Raw genomic sequence first — 27,314 nt, 5'->3', positions numbered from 1 at the left:
TGCAGGATAGATAATCCATGCTCCTAAAATACATTGCAATGCTATACTTATAAATAATGAATTTGGTTTCCAACTTGTATTTTGCTATTATGGTGCTTACCGGTTCTGTTCGAACTCTTCCTTCATCGGGACTGTTGGCTGTTTGCATTATTATTCGAGGCATGTGCTGGAGAGACGAATGGAACATATTAAAATGTTTTCTGTAATGGTTTACAGAGCAAGGCGCTATATTGAAATATAATTTTTTTATGTCGGGTGCATCTGTATTACGTTTGATCTAAAGTACTTGCTGGGCACATGAGGAGGAGTGATGTACTTGATAAAACATCACTGGCAGTTTTGTTCTCTCTTTTCCTTCATTGAAAGCATACTTTAAGATGAAAGGGTGTACGATCTTGAGGAAATTAAATGCTGGAGTTTATCTACGGACGTATAATTGGGTTATCCTTACGTAATTGACTTTGACAAAATAAGGACACTGTTTAATCATAAAGGACTGAAAATCCTGCAAAAATCCTTCACTAACCAAATAAGGCTTAAATTTAAGACTTAATTTGTTTCGTACGAGAGGTATAATACATTTAGATTGGCAATAAAGTACAGAATTTCCTTCTAAATGGAAATGAGAAGGCATGCGATGGATCAAGCCAATATCGAAAATTTACTCGAATTAAATCAGTCGACTGCATTTCCATCATTTTTGATTACCACGTATGATTTACTCATACATTTCTGACAGGCTTAGCTGGGATAAATTTGCCATTTGTATAACACATGCTTTACATCAGGTTTTACACATGAATCGTCTCCTCCTTGAATATCTGCATTCAAAGATATTTACAAGCATAGTTGTGTTGCTTCTTTCAGGGCGTCTAATTTATGGCTAGCATGGTATATCAAAATTAAAACGGTGATTTGTAATGCTGAGATGGATCACATTTTATAAAATAAATTAATTTATCATGAATTTTGTGTAAATACATTTCAGAAAAATAAGGCTATACTAACCAACTACATTGTATAATTTAATATGTTTTGTTTAATTCACATATTCATTTTTATGCAATACATTTTCTTTGGGGGCTACGTAGGGTTGCACCATATACAAGGGGGGCCGTTAGAGAGTAAAAGTTAGAGAACCACTTTTGTAATGGATGAAAACCAGACCTGTTGGGAGTGCGGAGAGGGTCTCAGATCTTTCTTGTCTTCTCGTGCCGGGAACAGGGACTTGAGAAGTTTGGGCATCTGAGGGACCAGAGCCTTGACTGGGGAGATATAAGAAGCAGCAAGCCCTGAAAATCCTGCGGGTTGGTCGAGTGGGAGGCAAACAATAAGGCGGAGGTGTGGAGAGAGAGAGCAGGGAAAGATGTGAAAGAAATGTACAAGGAAGAGTGCATGAAAGTCGAAGATAATGTCTTTTGACATTTCTTGACAGATCAGAGAGGACACTGCACTGTAAAAAATAATATGCTGGATTTACTTAAAAATATAGTGCATCATTTTTGCATCCAGTTTTTAAAGTAAGTTTTACTTGAAATTTTAATCTGTTGCATAAATTGCTTAAACATCCATGTAATCAGGGGCGTCATGCAACAATTTTTTTAAGAGGGCACAGTGTGCACAGCTCACAGAAATGTGTGCATACAGAGACATCAAACAAAATATTATAGAGCTTTTCCATGGCACATACATTTCTAACAATCTGAACACCCCTGCTTTAATGCAAAAATCTCCAAAATAAAAGTGTTGACTAACTTTCATATCAAATACTATTTAATCGGAAAAATGACATATTGGTATCATATTTATTGGCATGTTTAATTTATTTAAGTTTTAATAAATGACTTGTTTAATTGTGTCATTAATGCATTTTGCACAACAACTGCATTATCCTATAAAGTTAATGTAATTTAACAACAAAAATTACATAAGCTATAGCCACATGATTGATTTTAATGTTCAATGATTAAAAAAAAATTGTAGATAAAATTATTAGAGGAACACATTATTGCATCCAATTTTACCTCATATGTAAGCATGTGTGATTCCGCGCTCCTGTGAACTCTGGCGAACTTCGCGTTGTAACGAGATGAATCTAGAAATCTACTAATATAACGTTGAGGCGATAACATTTTAATCCATAATTTTTTTACACAGAGGAGGTTAACTGCACATTACCGTACTGGGGTTTGGAAATGTTGTGAGCATTTCTTACACGTTTTAATTCCTCAGATAGCCAAATGCAGCAGCAACAGCAAAGCTCGTAAGCGTGCTCAGACGCTGTCTGCAGCGCTGTCTGCAGCGACGACAGCGCTGTCTGCAGCGACGACAGCGCTGTCTGCAGCGACGACAGCGCTGTCTGCAGCGACGACAGCGCTGTCTGCAGCGACGACAGCGCTGTCTGCAGCGACGACAGCGCTGTCTGCAGCGACGACAGCGCTGTCTGCAGCGACGACAGCGCTGTCTGCAGCGACGACTGCGCTGTCTGCAGCGACGACTGCGCTGTCTGCAGCGACGACTGCGCTGTCTGCAGCGACGACTGCGCTGTCTGCAGCGACGACTGCGCTGTCTGCAGCGACGACTGCGCTGTCTGCAGCGACGACTGCGCTGTCTGCAGCGACGACTGCGCTGTCTGCAGCGACGACTGCGCTGTCTGCAGCGACGACTGCGCTGTCTGCAGCGACGACTGCGCTGTCTGCAGCGACGACTGCGCTGTCTGCAGCGACGACTGCGCTGTCTGCAGCGACGACTGCGCTGTCTGCAGCGACGACTGCGCTGTCTGCAGCGACGACTGCGCTGTCTGCAGCGACGACTGCGCTGTCTGCAGCGACGACTGCGCTGTCTGCAGCGACGACTGCGCTGTCTGCAGCGACGACTGCGCTGTCTGCAGCGACGACTGCGCTGTCTGCAGCGACGACTGCGCTGTCTGCAGCGACGACTGCGCTGTCTGCAGCGACGACTGCGCTGTCTGCAGCGAAAATCTCCGAAAAGTGACAAGGATGCAGCACAGAATTGATAATATCGTGCATATTAAACAGATTAAAAGACAAGTAACAGATTAATGGACGCTTCTTTGATTTTGAGGTTGCATGCAAAATCCATTTGGCTCAAAAAAAAAACAAGGGGGCACGTGCCCCCTCAGTTTGAATGTGCATGACGCCTCTGCATATAATATTTCCTTAAAAAACGGATTCAAAAATGATGCACTAAATTTTTTATAAATCCAGACTTTATTTTTTTCAGTGTGCAAGAATTTGGTTTTAAGGCTGACAAAAGAGTTTGGAGTTCCTCTGCCGTAAAGTATCACCATTGTAGTTGAGCAAAACTGCTAATGAGTGTACAATAAATCTCTTTGGCTCAAAGCTAGTCATTAGTAAACCAGATGATGAGATGTGACAACAAACACAGGTGGAAAGAATTCATTATGGCAACATTAGAGGACTGAATGTTACAGGACAGTCAAATAAAGAATGAATCATGCTGGAAATGAAAAAGGAAGAAATGACCGCTTCCATTGAGAGTGGCTGTTATTTTGTACCTTGCTCAGGCTCTTGACTCGGCATAGGGGGTGTGGGTGGTCTAGATTGCCGCGGCAGTGTTTTACTGTACTGCGATGATGTCATGAAGATATCTTGCTGACTCTCCCATCGATTCTTTTATAAACAAATTAGACATCAGAGGTTATATAAAGTGCCTTGTTTCATTCATCTCTTATATTTCACATTTAATTCTTACCTTGTTGTCATCCAACACAGAGCTGAGTGACAGGTCCTGTCTGCTTCCAGATAACTAGAGGAGAGAAGTGTCGAGTTAAGAGGGTATAAAAAAGACTGCTATAATGATCTTACTAAAGCTACAGATGGTCTTACCCGGTGCACGCTGGGAGAGCTGAGACTGCGTCTGCTGCCTTTGCCTTTACCTGCCAAATGCTCCTTCACTGCTACTTCCTGTAAACACATAATGGACATTAAAAAATAAATAAAGAGTCTTAAAGGGATAGTTCACCCCCAGAATGAAAATTATGTCATTATTTACCCACCCTCATGTTGTTCTAAACCTGTATAAATACACAAAGGAAGAAATTTTGAGCAATGTTTGTAATCCAAAAGTTTTTGACTTCCATAATATTTTTCTTTCCTACTATAGAACTCAATGGTGCTCCTGTTTCCTACTTGCTGATTACATATATCTTGCAATGCATTCAGCAAAACCAAGAAATATATATAGTTTAGAAACAACTTGAGGGTGAGTAAATAAACACAGAATTGTATTTATTTTTTATTTTTTTTGGTGAACTATGTCTTTAATGGAGGTGAGAAAATCTGATTATAGTGAATTGATTCATTGCAATACTCATTTAACTCTTTCCCCACCATTAATGAGTTATCTCGTCAATTAAGAGAAAACATTTGCATAAAAAATGTGTTCCTGATGAATTTTTATGTTAATCTGCAGTACCGCGATTATCCAATTACACAATTTATGAAAAAACTGAAGCCAAAACGTTATTTACTCATTTTAAACTCTGTGCATGTTTTGATAATCGTTCTGAATCTGATCTCTAAAAAAATTCCTTCACACAAAAATAATGCAATTATTTCAGCTTTTTGCTAAAAAAATATTTTTGAAAAAGAAAAATACCCACATTTTAAAATACCCACGAGTTTATAAGAAGAGAACAAATATAGAAAAGTTTTTTTCCCCCGTTTTGTTTGTTTGGAAGCAGAGGTTCTGTTCTTTCATTGGATATATTTGCATGTTTATATAGTTTTACTGGACAAATTTTACTGGAAGGCATTTTGTGAAACTTTTGTGAAAATCACAAAAATGCTGGCGGGCAACTTTTCAAAAAATGGCTGGCAGGGAATGAGTTAATAAAGAATAAAGTGACACGTAAATACTGATTTTGTGGATCCATTTATGTTGTGATCGACCACAAGTACTGGTTAGAGGATGTTGGTTTTAAAGGGAACATATCATAAAAATCGGACTTTTTCATGATTTAGGTGCTATAATTGGATCGGTCCCCAGTTCTTATATCATCATAGTTACTGGGGGGTTCTTTTTTATCACATTTTCAAAGTTTTGGTAAACCATTGTCTGCAAGCATCTAAAAAAATTGGCTTCCCTTGTCATGTCAAAATTGATCTTATTAAAATAATACCGCCCCTTAATCTGCACCTATCTTAATCTGCCATTTAGTGCAGAGAGAGAGAGAGAGAGAGAGAGAGAGAGAGAGAGAGAGAGAGAGAGAAAGAGAGAGAGAGAGAGAAAGATAGAGAGAGAGAGAGAGAGAGAGAGCACAATTGAGTTTTAATAAAAAAACACAATCGTTGCGATCAGTGTTTGCATCCGTTCATTTGCATTTTTAAGGACACACCCTCAAAAACGCCACATTTTTGCTCACACCTACAAAGTGGCATTTTTTTGGGGGGCCATTTTTGCCTTTATTAGATAGATACTATGATAGGAGAGGACAGGAAAGTATAGTGTGGAGAGAGAAATACGTGATCGGCAAAGGACCTCGAGCCGGGATTCAAACTCGGGTTGCCGAAAGTGGGTCTGCACCATATGTTGGAGCAATGCCCACTACACCATCGGCTCCGACAATTTATTTATACGTTATAATAAATTATCTATATAGGATTTTGACACCAATTATTTATTTTACATCTTTAAAAAGTCTTGTGAAATTTCCCCTTTAAAACTCTGTGAATCTGTTTGACCGGAAGAAACAGTCGAGTTCATGAATCTGACATCTAACCTGTCTCAAGCGATCCAGTGTGAGAATGTTCTCCACAGCCAAGACGCTCCGCAAATACTTCTCTATAGCAGCTTCATTGTCTGAGGATTTGGGATTCTCAGCGCTAGCCGCCACCCGGGCCAACATCTCCCTGTCTTCTGAGTTCTGAGTATCCTGCTGACATACACAGCCAAAAGAGACACATGAGAGTCAACCAAACCCCATACAGCACCTACAAGCTATTCATGATATACATCATGATGAACAGAAATACAAAATATTGCACTAAAGCGGTTAGTATTGTTGAGTCAGCTTAAAGGGACACTCCACTTTTTTTTGAAAATATGCTAATTATTCAGCTTTCCTAGAGTTAAACATCTGATTCCTACTGTTTTGGAATCCATTCAGCCGATCTCCGGGTCGGGCGCTAGCACACTTAACATAGCTTAGCATAATCCATTGAATCTGATTAGACCATTAGCATCAGGCAAAAAATAACCAAAGAGTTTTAATATTTTTCCCATTTAAAACTTGACTCTTCTGAAGTTACACCGTGTACTAAGATTGATGGAAAATTAAAAGTTGCAATTTTCCAGGCAGATATGGCTAGGAACTATACTCTCAAACTGGCGTAATAATCAAGGAGTTGTAACTGATGTAACATGGCTGCAGCAGGCGTAGTGATATTACGCAACGCTGAAAATAGTCGCCTACCATTGAAAGTAACCAAGGGGACTATTTTCGGGCAGTGCGTGATATCAGGAGTTTTAAATAGGAAAAACATTGAAACTCTTTGGTTATTTTTGAGTGCGATGCTAATGGTCTAATCAGATTTAATGGATTTTGCTTAGCTATGCTAAAAGTGGTAGCGCCAGACCCAGAGATCAGCTGAATGCATTTCAAAATGGTAAGAATCAAATGTTTAACTCTAGCATATAAAATTAGCATATTTCCAAAAAAAGTGGAATTTCTCTTTAAGCATGCATTGCAGTAATATATGAACTAAAAATGGCTCATTTCAAATTCTCCAATAAAATTACCAAAAGACTTAAAGGTTCACCCAAAAATTTAAATCTAAATTTATTCACCCTCAAGTACAGACCTGTGTAGGTTTATTTGCTCTGTTGAACCCAACAAACAATAGATTATAACCACAGTGTTTCTAAGCACCATTGACTTCCATAGTATTTGTTTTTCCTACTATGGACATCAATGGTGCTTCCATTTTCTGCTTCATAACAAATATCTTCCTTTGCGCAATTAAGAGTGATGACAGAATTTAAATTTTTGGGTGAACTATCCCTTTAATGAGCACAAATCTTTTATTTACAATATATTGGCATTAGTTGTATTTCATCGTAAAATGGCAGATTTCGCATGCTTACCCCTGGTACATTGGAGACGACCTCAAAGGTCACACCGCAGCCAGGAATGGTGCTCCTGGTGGACATTCTCCTTAGGAAATTTTGAGCGAAACCCTACATTCATAAAAATTAATATAATAAGCATTTTGTAAATCAAAAACACGAGCTATAAAGACAATCATCACAACACAGCACCGGATTTTATAAAACTAGTATGGTATTTAACCAAGGTGTTGTTACTATGCCACACCTGTCGTCCGGTGAGGTTGACGCAGATGCGTTTGCGCAAGACTAACTGCATCTCTGCAGGGTGACTAAGCTGCACCACAGTGCGAATTATCAAGTAGACCCTCTGATCAGAAGCGGCCCCTCGGCTCAACTGCGGGCACTCGTGAACTGTGGAGTCCCAGGATGCCTCTGCTTTCACCTGGAAAAAAATTGAAATGTTTTATTTGCAATTGCATGCAACGGGGCAGTGGATATAATTTAAAGAGAAACTTCACATTCTCACCTCTCCATCATAGTGTTTCACGATCTGGAGGTCGAAAAATTCGTCCTCATCCTCCGAGCTGAGTGTTGCATCCCAACCTCCTGCCTCAGGAACGTCCAGGTTCTCCTGAGAGTTGAAGTCATCCGCTAACGGAAGGGAAAATGTATGTGAAAATGAGTAAACTAAGGACGGGCAACGTAAGTTGTCTGATCATCTAGTCAATAGATTGCCCCAAAAGACCCTAGTGTCTAGGAAGATAAATGTGCATAGAGAAGTGATGAGAAGAATAAAGGTGCAAAGATGACGTAAGAAATTACATTGCCGCTCTTTAGCAGACATGAAAAACATACCGCTCAAGTCGAGGAACAGCACTGGAATGTGTGTTTCCATTCCAGGTACTGGTACCCTGCCAAAAGAGACATAAACTCAACCCATGGCCCGAATACTTACAACTAAACAAATGAAAGTGTTAACTAATAGTAACGGTGACTTGTATCGAAATATTTTTATTTAAATATTTAACTTATTTCTGTCCCAATAACTCAACTTATAAATCATTATTGTAAGTTTACCGTTGCAAAACGGAATAAGGTAAGAAGTTTTTTAAGATTATTTAATGCACAATAAATAAATTTTGTTTATTTTTAACAACAAAAGTTAGAAATTGCAGCTTTATTTTTTCCTAGCTCTAATTAAGTCTGTTTTTACAGTATGCAAGTCATGTCGTACCCATTCAGCCGGAGCTCCTGGTATTCCACTGCCAGCAGAGGGCACCATCACCGCATTTCTCTCCTCTGTGAGCGTCAGACGCCATTCCAGCAGCTGAGCCTCTCTCTCCACGTCATCCTCTGATTTATCTGTACACAGACAGCAGACTCATCAGTCACATACACATGCAGTATTAAAGGGGCCATGACATGAAAATCTGACTTTTTCCATGTTTACGTGGTATGATTGGGTCCCCAGTGCTTCTAACAACCTAGAAAATGTGAAAAAGATCAACCCAGTAACTTAGTTTTGGTAAACCATTCTCTGCAAGCACATTAAAAAATAGGTGGTTGAAATTTGGCTCTCCTTATGATGTCATAAGGAGCTCTTATTATAATAATACCACCCCTTAATCTGCACTATCCAACCACAGCACTGCCATTTAGTGCAGAGAAAAGCACAATTGAGTTTTAATTGCAACAAATCACCATCATTGTGATCAGTGTTTGAATTTCATCTCCTCATTTGCATTTTAAAGGACACACCCAAAACAGCACATTTTTGCACACACCTACAAAGTGGCAATTTTAACATGCTATAATAAATTATTTATATGGTATTTTGAGCTAAAACTTCACATGTGTTCTGGGGACACCAAAGATTTGTTTGACATCTTAAAAAAGTCTTGTGCCATGGCCCTTTTAACAAGGGTTGGACATTATCCAAGGCAAAAACAGTCCTGATGTTTAAAACGAGCTCAAATAGCGACGACTTCTGTTTATTTTTTCCAGTTGATCCATTTTGATTTTAGCATTAAAGGAACACGCCAACTTTTTGGGACTTTAGCTTATTTACCATATCCCCCAAAGTTAGATAAGTCCATACATACCCTTTTTATCTATGTTTGTCCCGTAACTCTGTCTGATGCATCCATCGCTAGCATAGCTTAGCACAAAGACTGGAAGTAAATGGCTCCAGCTAGCATACTGCTCCCAATAAGTGATAAAATAACGCCAATATTTTCCTATTTATATGCTGTGATCTGTATAGTCACAGCGTGTACAAATAACAAGGTCATATGAGACACAGCCAACTTTATACATACTGGGAACTATATTCTCAGACGGCGAAGCACTGCTACTTGTGCGGACTAATTTGCTTGCAGCACCTGAGAAGCAACGTGGTGAGGAGCAGAGAGTTCGTTCAGAGTTGCGCTAATCACTTTGTATTTGTACACGCTGTGACTATACAAAATCACAACATATAAATAGGAAAATGTTGTCGTTATTTTGTCACTTATTGGAAGCTAGCTGGAGCCATTTACTTCCAGTCTTTGTGCTAAGCTAGGTTAGGCTAGCAGTGGCTGCGTCAGACAGAGTTACAGCACGCACACAGATGAAAAAGGACACAACAAAGTCAATTAGTATCAGACTAAAAAAAGGGAAAGACGTAGTCTCATTGATCGAGCCGAGGAAAGAGAGCAGAACATTTTCTGGCTGGTGCATACCTGTTTTGCTGACCAGCGTCTGTAGATGTTGGTCCAGATATTCTTGTCTCTTTGTGAGGGCGGTGAGCCACTGACCCCTCAGGCGCTCTAAATCTCTCTCCTGTAGGCAATGAATAAATAAATAAATACATAAAATTAAAATACTTGCAACGTTTTAAATTGTATTCATAGAAATAAAAAGCATACAGCCTTTTATAACCGTGTTGCTATCGCACCTGATAACTGTCCATTTCGTCACTCTCAAGCTAGAAAAACAAAAGTAAGAGAATGCATCAGCTGCTGGTTTTCGATGGATGGAAGTCATAAAATATGCTAATTAACATACAAATGAGCAATTAACCTCTTGCGGCTCACTGGCTTTGGTCATCAATGCCTGCCTGATCTCCACACAGCCGATGGAAACCCCCAGAATGATTTCTGCTATCAAAGGCATCGTGCCAGAGTCCTGCACTGATCGCACTTCCACCTGCACTCGCCGAGACTGTCCCTGAATAGGGTCACATGCACGGTTAAAGCCCCCATAACATGCTCAAGGGGGTCTTATAAATAACACAGAAGCAGATGACTTCTGCTGACCTGCTTAAGCTGGAAGACGCCACCCGTCCGAACATCTCGTGCTGGCACCACCTCCACAGGCATGTACTCTCCGTTCTCATTCAGCTCCAGTATCTGCACCCACATCTCCAGCTTACGTGTGACCTCGCTCCACCTAGGGTCAAGCATGAATGGGTCAAACGGGATGCAGAGGTGCAGTTTAGTCTCTATGAGACCGTAAGTGCCGTAAACCAAGTAAGATGATCAAAAAAGATGTAGGAATAATCAACTGTATGGATGGAGCTGAAACTTGATTTTGCACCAACCTATCACGTAACGTGCGTGTCTTGGCTTGGATAATGCTGAGGTCCCACAGCGCTGGGTTTCTGCCCGGGTCAGCCTGCCTGTGTCCGAACACTTCGATGGCCACTGCACCTTCTGTCAGATACTCTATAAACTCCTCTGTTACGGTCACAGCATGCTCCTTACACAGAAAATATATAAGAACATTGATGGTTTAGGGTCTTAACATCATCTGCTGCTTGTTTTTACTATGCATATATTTAAGCAATATCGCTCGAGTAGGAGTGTGATATAGCTCTATATCATCCAACTGTGATTAGGCCAGAGGCACGAGGCCGAGTGCCGGAGGTCATCACAGCCGTGATGATATAGAGCTTTATCACACGACTCCGAGAGCGATATTGCTTTTATACAACAGTTCGACGGCACACGTTTGAAAAACGAAAACTAGAAAACAACAACGGAGTTATTTTAAAAGCCTCTTTGTTTGAGAACTACTTCTTCCGCCACGGATTTGAGGGCTGCCAGAATGACAGGTAACACTTTTGGCTGCTTTGAATCTCATAATAACTCAATGGACGGATAGGCGTTTCTTTATATTAACATTTCTTGGTCACAAAGTGTAGTTTTAAGATTAGTTCAGTCAAGAATATATATTTATTATATTTAAATCTACAGTCTATTAGTAAAGATAGCGCCTGTTTGAACGTTTGCTTAGTGAGATTCGGTATGTATGAGAACCAAAGCATGAGCGGACATCAGTGTTCACTCGCCCCGCTGACCACCGCCCTCTCTGGGCTACATCTCTGACAGGGATTCCCTGGCTCTGATATTCGCCTTGTTTGTTTTTGATGGTCAAAATGAGATCTAATCAGCAGTATTTGGTGTCATGATAAAACTATTACTTGTTTTCTTATTCATATTTAGTGTCTTTTGTGTTGTTATTGTTTTGGCGCGAGGTAAAAGTTAATAAAACTATACTTATATAATGTTACTATTGGTTTCCCATTTCATCTTAACGCGATACGAGCACTCGATTATTATTCAACTTTGTTCTTGTCAGTACTATATAAAACGTTTTTTTATAAGTGTCAGAGAGATGTTTTTGCATGCTGCTTAGAAATATACCAGTGGCGATATTCTCATAACATGTTTTAATAGTCACGTCGCGATTAAATAAATGATCAATGTCCACATTTAAAAGCTGCGGTGCTTACCTGCAGTTCCACGGTGTTTTCGCATTCTGATAAGAGATATAGCTCCAGAAGAAAAACCGAGTGTTTACATTCCTCTTTCCAAGTGTCCACATGATGTGACAAGACATTAATCCCATTAAGTTTAACGTAACATCCAAAAGCGCTGATCTTTGACGGAATAATAACTTCCGATTGGGATTCACCGACTGATTTACGAGCTAGTGAACTAATAAGACACACGGAGAGTGTTTAAAAACAGGGCGTCTGTGTTTTTCCATTCAGAGATGAGCCTGTTTAGGACCTCCATTCACTAGGTGGCGGAATGATACGAAAGGTGAAGCGGTTACAGTGCCGTTACAGTACAATATCGCATAGCTCTTAGCCAATCAGATTCGAGAACCAAAAAGAACTGTTGTATAATATTAATTATATTAATTTTACCATATTTGAACATTTTATTTTTGGTTGAGCTATCAAAACAATTCTCAAAGTTCTCAGAGTTCTCAAACTGTATTCAAACACGTGGGAAATGCAAATTCAGATGCAAATACCCATATCCAAAAATCACTTTGCACTATGCAATGAATGCAAATGATTTGCTAATTTGTTAAAGATCCCATCCGGGTTTGATTTCCAAATCAAAAATAGCATTTAAGGAAAACCTTTCTCCATTTTTGCTGATATGCATGCATTGAAAAAGATAGGCATGTATTCATTTTTCTAAGTTGAGGTAAGAACACAGTAAAATATTGAAAAACTGTAGCGTTTAATTCTTAATGAGAACGTATTAACACAAGATTTTTATTCTGCTATAATATATAACATAAACAATAATATATGTAATCTTACATACAAAATATAATTCTATCTTGACATACACATTATCTGATTCATGTTGGTCCAGTTTAATTCAGAGGACTCATTGGTTATGGTATTATTTTAGATGCAATTGTGTAATATTTACAGCTTAAATTCTCTAATATCATTTTTAAAAATTCCACACACAAAAAAATCAGCAGAAAAAGAAAAAAAGAAGTCTCTGCAGATTCCATCTGGCCCTGGCCATAAATATACAGAGTTCATTAATTTTATACAAACTGTTTGGTAAAAATCACATGGCTTGACTTTTACCTTACAGCTGTCAAACACCACCATGCAGTGAGGGTCTTTACTGCTGGAGAAAGACGCTGATGGATCTACTTCAGGTGCAACAATTATGGGCTCGGCCTGGTCCCAGAATGAATACTGACAGAAGACGAAATTGGACAGGTACTGGGGGAGACCTGTAGCCTGAAGGATCTTAATCTGTTTAAGACACAAGATGGAAAGAAATGCATTATTACAATTAATTATTAATCTCTGTACAAGTATTTATTTTATAAATTATTTTAATTTATTTGGATGGATATTGACCAACACAATTTAAACGCAATTAATACTTTTTAGTTTAAAAGGAAACAAAAACCAGTTGTTACCAAGTAAATAAAAAAAAATCTGTGTCTTTTTACCTTACCCCCAAACGCAGACTTTTAATAGAGTCTGACATTAACTTTTATTTTTTTAAGTTGGCTGCCAGCACCAGCATTTTTTATGATTTTCACAAAAGTTTAATGCCTTCCAGAAAATATTATTCTTTAAATATATAAACATACAATATATCAAATTAAAAAACAGACCTTCTGCTTTCATAAAAATAATGTTTCATCCAACCCCTTATTTGTTCCCTTTTATAACCTCTCAAATATGGGTAGGTTTCTAAAAAAATACCTAATTTTCAGCAAGAAGCTGAGATAATTGCGTTTTTGTGAAAGACTTGCTTCTGGGGGTTGCTTCTGGGTTTTATAAGTTGGGTAAGAGACACCATCTGGTGGATAACAGCGTAAATATGGATTGCCGGAAAAAATTGTCATTGGCAGTGAAGCGTTTTTCTTAATTGACAAGTTAACTCATCAATGGCGGGGAAAGAGTTAAACCAATTTCTGAATGACCTAAGGTCAGGATTAAGTGGATTTGAAGCAAAAGTATTTGATGAATATATAACACATGCCAAGAGCATTTGGTTAATATCATTATCTAATTTTTGACGGAGTAGCTTAAAAAAAAAAAAGAGTTTCTCATTAATAACTTGAGCTGCCAGGTATGTTTTACAGGAAATGTCAGTTTCATGCATTTCATGTCAATTTATGGTAACTCACCATACAGACCAGTTTACGCTCCTGCACTTCACCATCAGGGCTTCCATCACTTTCATCTCCTCCTGCTACTCCATCATCAAAGCCTCCACCCACTCTCATTACCTCCACGTGCAGTCGCCCGGCAACCTGACGCGAAAACAAGTGAACAGCAATTTACTTGACTGCTGGAAATGAACTGACCATCTAATGCTTGATATCATTAGATTCAATTTCACAGTTGGAATTGTGCTTGACTTAATTGAAGTCTTCTGGAGAAAACTAAATTTGACCTGGTTATCATGAAATATTTATAAAATATTAAAGTCCTGATCTTGTTTGCCAGACAGCTCACCTCTCCTTTCTGATTAATGATGGGAATGGCGTATTGTAGCTTTACGTCATAGAAGAGGCAGGAGAGGAAGACGTTGGCCACACCGATCAAACTGTGGTTCACCTGCTCATCAAAGAAAGGGTCGGCTCTTTTGAAGTATGACCTCATCACCTGAAAGTCAGAGGAAAAAAAACATCTGAATCGGAGCATGAGAGCTTCAATTTAAATATTTAAAACTGTTTTCAAAACGTTTTCACAACATCATGAGTCACATGTAGGTTAAACACTACACAATTGATATGTTTACATGCACGGATTTGTCAATCCGACAGACTTTAATCCGATTGAAGGATACGACAATACAGTTTACATTTACACTAAACATTGAAATGATTAAAATGTTTGTTTACATGCACATTAAGTATATAATCTGAAGCAAACGTCTGTGCAAGCGCACACCCAGGGTTGCCAGATTTGCATATTAAAACCAGCCCAAAAGCACAATTTAGAAACCAAATACCAATAACTAATCAACGAAATCCTCAATCTTTAATCCGCAGAAAAAAAATCTGAAACTGTTTCAAAGTAGCCCAAATCTGAACAGAGGACTTGGCAACCCAGCACACAGCATCTCTCGTCAAGTTCACAGTTTATCTATGTTCAAAGTCAAAGTTGAGTTGAACAAAGCACAATATAGGCACGACGCTAATTTATTTCTTCATGTCATGTTATGAAAGTATACATGCACGTTGCAGAATATACTGCGCGTGACCCCATTACCTTAACAATGCATGTTGCCATTGCCTTGCTATTGCATGTTTTTGTGACGAGAATCATGTTATGCATAAATAAGAGCTAAATATAAAACGTGAACTTAAGCACGATTCTTCTGTGCATGTGCACAAGGTATTTTTGCCTCCGGTTGAGAAAATACTACAATTTACACAAATACATGCATACTTTTCTCCTGATGAGTGGATCACAGATCAGACTACAGCACCCCTTTTTAATACTTTTGAAATTTGTATCCGATCGACCTTAAATTAATTTTAATAAAAGGCGTTTACGTGAAAAATTAATTTTAATAAAAGGCGTTTACGTGAAGGCTTTTAAATCCGATTTAGCCATCAATACGATTTCAAACGAATTCATGTAAACATGCCTAATGAGAGAGTCTTCTATGATTTATTAACAAAAAAAGCCATTTTACGATTTCGGTTCATTTGAATTATTTGTCCAGCCTTGAAACTAATGAAAAATGCTGGAGCAAAAACAATGAACACTTTTATGATAAAGTAAAACTCGAGACTTCATAATGGCTTCAATTTTAATCAAATTGATTACCATTTATCTACTGATGACCTGCAGATAACCTGGATTTGATATAGTTATTACACTTGGTGAAGAGAAACTTACAGGATTATCCTCATCAAACTCCTTCCACTCCTGGTAAAGCTCTCGCATATCCACCAATCGATTTTCCATCTTCTCAAGGGCCCAGATCTGCTTTCCTTTGCCTTTTCTCCTCACTTGGACAGCAGGTTCACTCAGAACAGCATCTCTCTACAAACACAAGCACACATAATGTTCAGCTAATGGCATCATGCTACAGAATGACAATGGGGTTGTACTATAAACCGGTGTGAACAGTGGCTGACCTTCCTGTTGGCGTTGAGGTTTGCGGCAGGTATCTGTAGAGTGACTCTGTACTCTGTTTTTTTGTCCAGCTCTTCAGAGATGAAGCTCGCCTCTTGGACTAACAGATTAGCTCGTACAATCTGCTCCCTTAGCTTTCTCAAACTTCGCGTAAGCATCGCCTCCCTGGAGCAAACCAATAATCGTCACACACTTTATGCACAGTGTACTGCTTTTTTAGGGTTAAAATATCTCTTTACAATATACATACACTGAACAAAATTATAAACGGAATACTTTTGTTTTAGCCCCAATTTTTCATAAGTTGACCTCAAAGATCTAAGACTTTTTCTAGGTACACAAAAGGCCCATTTCCCTCAAATACTGCTTACAAATCTGTCTAACTCTGTGTTAGTGAGCACTTCTCCTTTGCTGAGATAATCCATCAAGATGCTGACTAGACAGCATGACCACTGCACAGGTGCGCCCCAGGCTGTCCACAACAAAAGGCCACTCCAAAATGCCACAGATGTCGCAAGTTTTGATGGAGTATGCAATTTGCATTCTGATTGCAGGAAAGTCCACCAGAGCTGTTGCTCGTAAATTGAATGTTCATTTTTCTACCATAAGCCGTCTTCAAAAGGCGTTTCAGAGAATTTGGCAGTACATCCAACCAACCTCACAACCGCATACCACGTGTAACCAGACCAGCCCATGACTTCCACATTCAGCATCTTCACTTCCAAAATCGTCGGAAGACCAGCCACCCGAACAGCTGGTGCAACAATCAGTTGGCATAACCAAAAAATGTCTGCACAAACGGTCTTAGGGAAGGTGATCTGCATGCTTGTCGTCCTCATCAGGGTCTCGACCTTGACTGGAGTTCGTCGTCGTAACCGACTTGAGTCAGCAAATGCTCACATTCGATGGTGCCTGGCAGGCATATGTTACGGACAACGAACACAGGTGCATTTTATTGATGCCATTTTAAATGCACAAAGATACCGTAACGCGACCCTGAGGCCCATTGTTGTGCTATTTATCCACGACCATCACCTCATGTTGCAGCATGATAATGCACAGCCGCATGTTTTGCAAGGATCTGTACACAATTCCTGCAAGCTGAAAAAAATCCCAGTTCTTGCATGGTCAGCATACTTACCAGACATGTCACCCATTAAGCATGTTTAGAAAGCTCTGGATGGCGAATACGACAGCGTGTTCCAGTTCCAGTTCCTTGAATGCCATTGAAGAGGAGTGGACCAACATTCCACAGGCCACAATCAACAACCTGATCAAATGTATGCGAAGGACATGTGTTGCATGCGCGAGGCAAATGATTTCAAAACTTCCTAATTCAGTAAAACTGCGATTTTCAAGTGGCCTTTTATTGTGGCCAGTCTAAGGCACACCTGTGCAATAATCATGCTGTCTAATTAGCCACACCTGTGAGGTGGATGAATTATCTCAGCAAAGGAGAAGTGCTCACTTAGACAGATTTGTGAAAATTTTTTGAGAGAAATAAGCCTTTTGTGTACATATAAGAAGTGTTAGATCTTTGAGGTCAGCTCATGAAAAATGGGGACAAAAACAAAAGTGTTGCGTTTATAATTTTGTTCAGTGATGTTTGTGTATTTTCTATCCATTCCTTCGTCATGCAACCACTTAAACCCTAAATTGGTATACTAAATTATTTACATTTACGCATTTGGCAGTCACTTATATCCAAAGTGACTACCAGCACATCATAAGTTATGCATTTTATTATTACGTGTTCCCTTGGATCGGACCATTGTGATGCTAACGCAATGCTCTACCAAGTGTGCTACATGAATTATGATCCAAAATTAAAATGTAAACATGATTCCTCCCTCTCCTCGCTCCATTGACGCAAGCGATGTGTGCTGGCCGATGATGACATTCCTCCCTGGCTCAGTCTTTCCAAGCTGCGGTACTGTGGCTGCAATGGCTGCGACTGCGGTATCTGCATGCTCTGTCTGTCTGGGGTCAGCTGTCTGCGCAGCTGCTGCAGTTCCTGCTCGTACATGAGCCGTTGCCGTTCCAGAGCGGTCCTCTTCTCCTCCTCGTGCTGTCGCTCCAGAGACTGCAAAACAGCCTGCATGGGATCTGAAAGACAGAGAAAAGAATGTAAGTTCAGGTTTTCTGAATATCTCCTATTGTCTCCATTCAAAGCATCCTTAATTTTAATACTACTATTTCTGTTTATTTGTAATTGCTAAATCAAAAGTTATATATTATATGCATTCTGTTGTCCTCACCGTTGCTGCCCAGAGCCTTCATCATGACCTCTGTCTGAGCAAACTCATAGCTGAAGCTGACCTCGCTGGACACCTCACTGGCCGTGTCACCTTCTCCATCCAGCTGCTCGTTGCTGTTACTGTTCTTCATGTTCCCCTCACCCTCATCTTCCTCGCCTCGTGAACGTCGCTTCGGTAGGTTTATCCTAAACACGATATGAACCAAAGTTCTTCCTTAAGAGACTTACCCATAATGTTTTAATGTATGTTTAAATACTAAATACCTTAGCATATTCTTAAATCTGTGCACTGACCTGAAAAAGTGGTTGTTTCCCCAAAAAATACGGTCACCGTGGTGAAGCTGTTGCCGACTTGTGACTGGAGATCCATTCACACAGGTTCTATAACAACAGGAGCACCATACGATTACTTTACACAACAGCTTCAAGATTTAACACTTCACCTAAACAGAGACGCAGATACGCATGCGTTGAGCGATATTCAGTACATAAATTGGTCTTTTGGGCCTTGAACTTTTGACATTCTGGGGTAGCCCATCTCAAATAGTTACACTATTGCCACAAATGCATTACCTCGAATTTCTGTATGGGTTGATAAAGACGGCTCCCTCGGGTGTGATGTTAATGACACAATGCTCTGCTTGGATGCCCATCCCACAAAGTTGAATATCCTGGGAGTCAGCTGATCCAACTTTAGTATGTTCCTACAAAACATCCCAGAGTTAATACCACAAAGACCATATCCATACAAGCTTAACATAATTACAAGCGCTTAACATGCACTAAAACAGTTGATACACATACATACTGGGGTATTAGATTACAATGCATTACACCAGCAACAGCACAGTATGTTTAAATAGAAGCCCATCTTAAAGAGCCACTGAAGTGCTTTTGTTCAATGCATTGAAGTTTATCTTTCTCTAATACATAAGATTATGTCAGGGCATACTGAATGACCCCACCACCCTTTAAAGGAAAACACCACCATTTTTCAATATTTTACTATGTTCATATCCCAACTTAGACGAATTAATACATACCTATCTTTTTTCAATGCGTGCACTTAATCTTTGTAAAGCGCCTTGTGAATGTGTTAGCATTTAACCTAGCTCCATTCATTCCTTAGGATCCTAACAAGGATGAATTTAGAAGCCACCAAACACTTCCATGTTTTCCCTATTTGGACTGTTACATGAGTAGTTACACGAGTATGGTCGCACAAAATAAAACTTTTGTTTGGAGCCATAGGAATGAATGGGGCTAGGCTAAATGCTAACACATTCAAGAACAGCTGTAGAAAGATTAAAAGTGCACGCATTTGCAAGTGCATTGAAAAGAGATAGGTATGTATGAATTCATCTAAGTTTAGGTAAGAACATAGTAAAATATTGAGAAACGGTGGTGTTTTCCTTTAAATTAGCCAGTAGCATTTAGTTTATCTTAAAGCCTGAAATCCAATAAAAAGCTATGTGCAGAATGATGTCATAAAAATATTGATCCGAACTGGCAAAAATGAGAGTCTCGAGGCAATGTTATCAATTTTTTTGAGCAAACTAGTTCACAGATATCTTTAAGGTTAACATATTGTTACCCAAAACAACTTTTTGATTTCATGGGGACTTTAAAAAACATTAAGTATGCAACATAATTTTGAGTTTATTTAAAGGCAGGGTCCATCATTTTTGAAAAACACTTTGGAAAAGGGAGTCGGGCCGACTACCAAAACACACTTGCAGCCAATCAGCAGTAAGAAGCGTGTCTACTAACTGACATACGGACTACCGGCACATCCGGGAACTTGATTGTAAATTTTGTCACCGCCCCTTTTTTGGGGAAAACAAAATAGCAGAACAAAGCAACGTTCGTACATAGCCGGCAATCGTAAATAACTTATGAAATCACTCAGATTAAACATGTCGAGTAATTATCTGTCCACCCTGCCTGCCATAGAGCACGAAAGATACATTAACACATTTAATTTGGTCAATATAAAAACATGTCCCTTTCATTCTCCCAGGGTCGAATTTGTGTAACAACGCTATCCAGTGATTGCTGAAAATATCACTAAGGCTAGTTGTATGGCTGGACGGAAAAGTGCACTCAGTCCGGGTAAGACACCTCTGGCCAATGGAGAGCGTTGTTACACAAATTTGATGCTGTGAGAATGAAAGGGACATTCACTCGTTTTTATACTGACCAAATTAAATCTCTTAATGTATCTTTCGCGCCTACTCAACATGTTTAATCTGAGGACAAGTTCGGCATTTTACACTTAAAGCCCTGTTTTCAGATTGTTTATGATGAAATAGAACGGTTTTGACTGAAATTTGGACATATGATAATCTAAAAACAGGGCTTTAAGTGTAAAATACTGAACTTGTCCTTTAAGTTATTTACGCCTGCCGGGTGTGTACGAACGTTGCTTTGGTCCGCTATTTGGTATGGAAGTCAATGGGAAGTCTAGTTTGTTTTCCCCCAAAAGTGGGCATGAACCTGTTCAGAGACATCTATGACGTTGCGCCGGTTGTGCGTATCGTTGTCTGGGTTGCGTATGTGTGGGGCGAGTCTATCAAATGAAGGTCCAGATTCTATTGGGGTAGGGGTGTGTTTGTTTAGGTGATTTCAAATGTCAACATTGGCTTTCAGAGATCATGCACCCCGCCTTTAACAACACGGCATGTACATAACCATCCTAGCATTTAAAACTTTTAGGGGCGGTTTCCCGGACAGGGTTTAAATTAATTCAGGACAAGGCCTTCAGTATATTAGGGCATTTAAGTAGTTTTTACAAACAAACCTTACATAAACATTACTGGTGTGCATCTTGAGACAAAACAATGGCAAAGATATATGTTAAGATATGTCAGTGCAAGCTGTTTTTAAATAAACATGTAAGTCTGGGACTAGGATAAGCCCTGGTACGGAAAACCGCCCCTTTAGGTTTAACAAAAGAAATTCAGGTGTTGCACTACCTTGAGGTAATAGACGAGCAGCTCATTAAGAGCGGGGTCAGCATTGAGGTTGACCAGGAAACATTTATCTTCACCAACCCTGATGCCCGATGACTGCAGAGAGATGCCAAGGCTTTCCAGCTGTTTTTGCCTCTCCTACAAAATAAAACAGAAGTTAAAAAAAATAGCATCTTTACTGTACAAATATATATTTGTAGCAATAGCCAATAGCCAACATTACATTGCATGGGTCAAAATTATTGATTTTAGTTTTTTAAGGATATCAAGTAAAGATCATGTTCCATGAATATATTTTGTAAATTTCCTACCGTAAATATAATCACAAATGTATTCATCATTGGTTAAATGTAGGGAAGCATAACGATTAATCGGGATTAATCTATAGCAGAATAAAAGTTTTTGTTTACATCATAAATGTGTGTAAACTGTGTATAATAATTTTGTATATATAAATATGCACACATGCATGTATAATTTTAAGACAATTTTTTACATATTAAGTATTTATATATAATATAAATTATACATAAATATACAAATGTATATACACATATAAACATTTCCTAAATATATACATGCATGTGTATGCTTTTATCTATACAAAGTTGTTATACACAGTTCACACACATATATGATGTAAACAAAACCTTTTTTCTGCTATAGATTAATCGCAATTAATCGTTATGCATCCCTAGTTAAATGTGTTGCTGAGGACTTTATTTGGACAACATTAAAGGCGATTTTCTTGCACCCTCATAATCCAGATTTTCAAATAGTTGTAATTTGGACAAATAGTGCCATATCTTAAAGGGGACATTTCATGAAAATCTGACTTTTTCAATGTTTAAGTGCTATAATTGGGTCCCCAGTGCTTCTGTCAACCTAGAAAATGTGTAAAAGAACAACCCAGTAACTTTGTTTTGGTAAACCATTCTCTGCAAGCATGTGAAAAAATAGGTCATTGAAATCTGGCTCCCCTTGTGATGTCAGAGAGGGATAATACCGCCACTTAATCTGCAATATCCAACCACGGCACTGTCGTTTAGTGCAGAGATCAGGACACATCCAAAAACGGCACATTTCTGCCGTTTAAAATCGCTACAAATGTACTTTATATTAGGCCTACCCAGACAAAATGAGAGAGCCAGAGATCTAAAATTCCAGACAATGTAAATGATTGTGGCTGTTACTTGTGCAATTTCCTCCGTCTTCCTTAGTTTCTCTTCCCAGGTGACCGTCATCTCCTGGATCAATTTTTCAGATTCCTCCAACCTTTCCTTTAGCTCGGGTGCCTTCATAGACTAAAAACAAACCAGACAGGTCTGTAAATATAGTGCTTTTGAATGTCTGCATTAACGTGAGTCTGCCATAGTATCTACCTCAGCCTGCGTCAGCTGATCTCGCAATTTCTCCACCTCCTCTCTGAGTTCTCTGATAATTCTTGCATTGGGGTCTTCGTTGACAATGGCATGGTTGACGATGCTCTTCGCCCTGTCAGCGTAGCGTAACGTGGACAGGGTCTCGTCATAGTTATCCGCCGCTGGGCTCACGGTGGCAACCATAGCGGTCCGACTGTTTCCCCCAAGGCTGTCCTGTGGTCACATTAACAAGACACCCATTAGTGTGGCCATTTCCAGAAATCATACTAAAATGAGTGCACATTGGGAAAGCCATAAATGAAGTGGAAATTTCCTTTACCAGTGTTTACCGGACAGAATGAGTGTTCGTACCTTTAGTAGCCATGTGAGCACTGAATCCCTGTAGGGCACAAACTTATTCTTGTTCTTTCCAGCGCCCTGCTCTGCCAAGGCTGAGATCACCAAACCCAGAGTAGTCAGAGACTTGTAGAAAGAGCGAGAAGGAAAAATTGAAAGGGCAATAAACAGAAGAGAAAGAAGTTCCTCTGTGGTGGAATGAGTTTTCTACCTCTATATATCACATTGATCAGGGAAACAACTAGAAACTGAACGTTTCTGCATGCATTTAACTAAACAACAACCATAAAAGCACTTCCTATTTATTTATTATCCTCTTCAATCTAATTCAAGCATTCCTTCTACTTTAGCTTCTTTACTATTCTTCTGACAGACACTTGGCTTCTTGCTTGACAAATTGTAAGTTGTTTGTAAGTCTCTTTGGATAAAAGCATCAGCTAAATGACTTCATGTAAATGCAAATTAAAAGAGACACATTCACAAAGAGATGTATCCAAGTGCAGGCCAAAAGCCTTTGGCAGCTTCATAAACCTTCATCAGGTTTATGCCCTTAAACGTAGCTATTTTAACAAGTCCGCAGATTTTCCACAGCTTGAAATCCCTCTCTCAAAGACAGGGAAATAAAATGTTATAAAAATAGATGATGACTCAAAGCGTCCGCCTTAGTAGTGTCTGGATGTCTGTGCTGCAAAATAAGAGGGTACGTCTACTTGGAGGTAAAATGATTGCTTATGTAAAATATAATTGTCTTGTATCTTTGAAATATTTTAAAAAAGTACGGACCATTTTTTAGGTGTACATGAGGGGTCTGCATACAGTGTGGCAGATTTTTAAAATACCCTGCATGCACCTACAGGAGAATGTAGTATGTAGTAGAGGTCTTCATGGGTCAGGTATAATAATAGCAGCATCGGTCTTAGGTAATTTAAAATGTGTTTTTGCAGAACGGCCCAGAGAAGACCCAAACTATTTCACGTGTGTGCATTAAAATTTTTTCCAACACCTACCAGAAGCGTTTGCGATATCCTGTGGTTAATTTTTGTTGGGACAGACCTGCCAATCAATTTTAAATGCACATTTTAGCAGTTACCTTGGTGTTGTCGTCAGATAACAAAGGAAAATAAATGAATCAGCGTGCCAAATTGGATGCGAGGTCAATAAAAAAAATTTTTTGTCTGACTGGTGCATGCGGAGCTGCAAACTCCACACACGTTGGTGCCATTTAAATTCGAGTCCAGCCGGGTAAAAAAAATGCCACTGGTTCGGGTCGGACTCGGGTCTAATTTTTTCTGGATTGTCTCTGGTCGTTCTTTAAAGGATTAGTCCATTTTCTTAAAAAAAATCCAGATAATTTACTCACCACCATGTCTTTCTTTGTTCAGTCGAGAAGAATTTTTTTTTTTTTAGGAAAACATTCCAGGATTTTTCTCATTTTAATGGACCCCAACACTAAAATTGCATTTTCAAAGGACTCTAAAAGATCCCAAACGAGGCATAAGGGTCTTATCTAGCGAAACGATTGTCATTTTTGGCAAGAAAAATAAAAAATATGCACTTTTAAACCACAACTTCTCTTCTTCCTCCGGCTGTGTGACGAGCCAGCGCGACCTCACATAATGACGTAGAAAGGTCACGTGTTACATATATTAAACACACATTTGCGGACCATTTTTAACAATAAACTGACACAAAGATATGAATTAGTATCATTCAACATATAACAACGTCGGAACGGTCCTCTTTCTCCACACTTGTAAACAGTGGGGCGTAGTTTTGCATACGTCATCCGTGACCTATTGACATATTATGTGAGGTCGCGCTGGAGCGTCACACGACCGGAGAAAGAAGAGAATTTGTGGTTTAAAAGTGCATCTTTTTTATTTTTCTTGCCAAAAATGACAATTGTTTCCCTAGATAAGACCCTTATGGCTCGTTTAGGATTGTTTAAAAACTGCAATAGGTCCTTTGAAACTGCAATTTTAAACTGCATGAAAACTGTTAAGTGTTGGGGTCCATTAAAGTCCATTAAAATGAGAAAAATCCTGGAATGTTTTCCTCAAAAAACATAATTTTTTCTCGACTAAACAAAGAAAGACATCAATGTTTCGGATGACATAGTGGTGAGTAAATTGAAGGCTAATCCTTCAAAAAAAGATTTATGCACATCGGGTTCAGGTAAATAGTGATTCGGGTCATTTCAGGTGAGGTACATTTATGGTTGGACCCAAGAGACCTCTAGTATGTAGCCCAGGAGATTGCAATTTGTCAAGATCTGCAAACATCTGTGTACACGTATGAGTCAAATAAACTATACTTTGCAAGACAAAACGGATGAATTGCATCATGCAGTAAGCAACACGAGTCAAGGATGTACACACTTGTTGATGTTGCTGCCTTCCTTGAGCCGCTCGCCTGCAGCGCCCGTCTTTGCAGCTCTCTCACTTCCTGCCAGGTCCACCAAACTTAACTTGCTCACCTTCTCTCCGCTTGTCTACAGAGATAAAACAAAAAACATAAAAAGCTATAAGTAGAATACGTTTGCTCAAAATACTTAGGCAAGAGGTGACAGTGCAGTTGATATAACCTTTGGTTCACTCAGTAGTCACTGGATATGAAAGGTCAAATCAGGCTCACTGCATTATGGGATATCATGTTTAGAACAGTATGCATTTTAGAAAATACTGCTTGTTACCATGCATACAGTGTGTGGAAAACACCACATTATGCATAATGCACAAACAGTAACAGCAATACAACAGATTGCAATTACGAGCATAACAACGGGGTGAGAACCAGAAAGGAGTAAGTGACATTTTGGGTAAAATGGATTTATATATCAAATAAAGGCTATTGATGAGGTCTTTTTCTGCTGGAAAAAGCACAAGAGTGATATCTTAATCCATTTTGAGTTATAAAAGATTCAAGTAAGATCAAACCATGGTAATTGTTTTGTAACTATGGCTTTCCTGTAAAGTTGGTGAAATGTCACTTACAACCTTCTGGTTCTCATCCTCGATAACCGTTAGCCAACAAGCCAAAGACGACATGAAAAAATATTTATAAAAAAACATGCATAATATTCTATTGCTTATGAACTCTCAGATGGCCTGCCTGTGCTTATTCAACCTGAAAACCTTGAGAGATTGTATAAAATGTTGCATTTGTATATCAATGACTACGCTAGAATGAAAGCTTTGGTGAGCGGTCTTATATTAAGAATGAACAATGCCCAGAAAAGCTTTGTGAAGCCGTAGACAAGCATCTATTGTTCAACCCCACATTGGAGATCACTGGAACAGTATGTGGGGTGAAGTTTCTTTATACGACCCAGCATTGGTCCTTACTGTACACAATCCCCTTGTATAAGCATCAGAGATAAAGTTTAATTGAGAGGAGAGGCAAAAAGATGCGAGCCGGGATAAAGCGAGGATATGGATGTTGTGGGGGGAGCTGGGAGCTAGACGGAGATTGTTGTGCATTAGGACGAACAAAGAGAGTCATTGTATTGAAAAGGCCTAAGGCTTGAAAGCATGCTGAGTGAGAATACAGAACCATAAAGCTCTTATTCTGTAATTAACCATTTGATGGGTTCATATTACAGTTATATTTGTTTTACTAAGTTGCACCCAAACTCCACATATTTAAAATGAAACTGGCTAAAATTTGTTTTAAAGGCGCTTTACAGTTTATGTCAAAGACAAATTACATTTAAGAGAATAGTGATAGCCACTATAAGTCTGTGTACATGTATGAGGCAAATAAACTTTTAAAAGGCTGTGCATTTGACTGTGCGTACCCGTAAAAAAAAACGAACTACACTACAGCAATGTGCTTGCATTTTTATAAAAACATGAAAAGAACATGGAAATTATTGTGGTAATCCACTGTCATTCCTATCTCTCCTGCAGTCGATTATGTCCACACACCTGTTTGGATAGAAAACCATGGCATGCAAAAGGCAGACTGATGAAATGCTGAAAAAATCATTAGTTATCGATGACTGAGGTGACAACAATATTTAGATGCTAAATGAAGTGCTGTGAATGACATAATGGAGTCTCTGTCTCTATACTCTTTAAATACTATATTGAATTATTTTATTCATAATAACTTAAAGTGACATTCCATTTTTTTTTTGAAAAATCCTCATTTTCTAGCTCCCCTAGAGTTAAACATTTGATTTTTATCGTTTTGGAATCCATTCAGCTGATCTCTGGGTCTGGTGCTAGCACTTTTAGCATAGCTTAGCACAATCCATTGAATCTGATTAGACCATTAGCATCGCGCTAAAAAATAACCAAAGAGTTTCAATATTTTTCCTATTTAAAACTTGACTCTTCTGTAGTTACATCGTGTACTAA

At 39.0% G+C, this 27,314-nt stretch overlaps 1 protein-coding gene across 4 annotated transcripts in view; it reads right to left on the bottom strand.

Moving 5' to 3' along the window:
- kif13ba (kinesin family member 13Ba) overlaps positions 1–27,314 on the bottom strand; it is a 64,324-nt gene that overhangs the window by 5,933 nt on the left and 31,077 nt on the right. For 2 of the 4 annotated variants that reach the window (XM_073869275.1, XM_073869277.1), the window contains exons 9-38: positions 25,336–25,444; positions 22,969–23,084; positions 22,618–22,830; positions 22,429–22,539; positions 21,239–21,373; positions 18,837–18,967; positions 18,558–18,644; positions 18,265–18,449; positions 17,859–18,112; positions 16,009–16,173; positions 15,767–15,913; positions 14,372–14,521; positions 14,041–14,166; positions 12,977–13,150; positions 10,673–10,830; positions 10,389–10,521; positions 10,153–10,299; positions 10,028–10,057; positions 9,813–9,912; positions 8,329–8,454; positions 7,948–8,004; positions 7,619–7,743; positions 7,358–7,534; positions 7,129–7,221; positions 5,765–5,920; positions 3,870–3,947; positions 3,736–3,789; positions 3,539–3,653; positions 1,168–1,301; positions 101–166 (exon numbers count right to left, since the gene is read on the bottom strand). In XM_073869275.1, coding sequence (XP_073725376.1) covers positions 101–166; positions 1,168–1,301; positions 3,539–3,653; positions 3,736–3,789; positions 3,870–3,947; positions 5,765–5,920; positions 7,129–7,221; positions 7,358–7,534; positions 7,619–7,743; positions 7,948–8,004; positions 8,329–8,454; positions 9,813–9,912; positions 10,028–10,057; positions 10,153–10,299; positions 10,389–10,521; positions 10,673–10,830; positions 12,977–13,150; positions 14,041–14,166; positions 14,372–14,521; positions 15,767–15,913; positions 16,009–16,173; positions 17,859–18,112; positions 18,265–18,449; positions 18,558–18,644; positions 18,837–18,967; positions 21,239–21,373; positions 22,429–22,539; positions 22,618–22,830; positions 22,969–23,084; positions 25,336–25,444 — 3,852 coding nt within the window. The remainder of the gene's footprint in view (positions 1–100; positions 167–1,167; positions 1,302–3,538; positions 3,654–3,735; positions 3,790–3,869; positions 3,948–5,764; positions 5,921–7,128; positions 7,222–7,357; positions 7,535–7,618; positions 7,744–7,947; positions 8,005–8,328; positions 8,455–9,812; positions 9,913–10,027; positions 10,058–10,152; positions 10,300–10,388; positions 10,522–10,672; positions 10,831–12,976; positions 13,151–14,040; positions 14,167–14,371; positions 14,522–15,766; positions 15,914–16,008; positions 16,174–17,858; positions 18,113–18,264; positions 18,450–18,557; positions 18,645–18,836; positions 18,968–21,238; positions 21,374–22,428; positions 22,540–22,617; positions 22,831–22,968; positions 23,085–25,335; positions 25,445–27,314) is intronic. The other 2 variants (XM_073869278.1, XM_073869276.1) reach the window with 2 other exon arrangements.

Source organism: Misgurnus anguillicaudatus, chromosome 7 (assembly GCF_027580225.2).
Source record: "Misgurnus anguillicaudatus chromosome 7, ASM2758022v2, whole genome shotgun sequence".
In the NCBI taxonomy this organism is placed as follows: domain Eukaryota; kingdom Metazoa; phylum Chordata; class Actinopteri; order Cypriniformes; family Cobitidae; genus Misgurnus; species Misgurnus anguillicaudatus.
The sequence above is the reverse complement of the archived record's forward strand: the minus strand, read 5'-3'. Positions and strand labels throughout refer to the sequence as shown.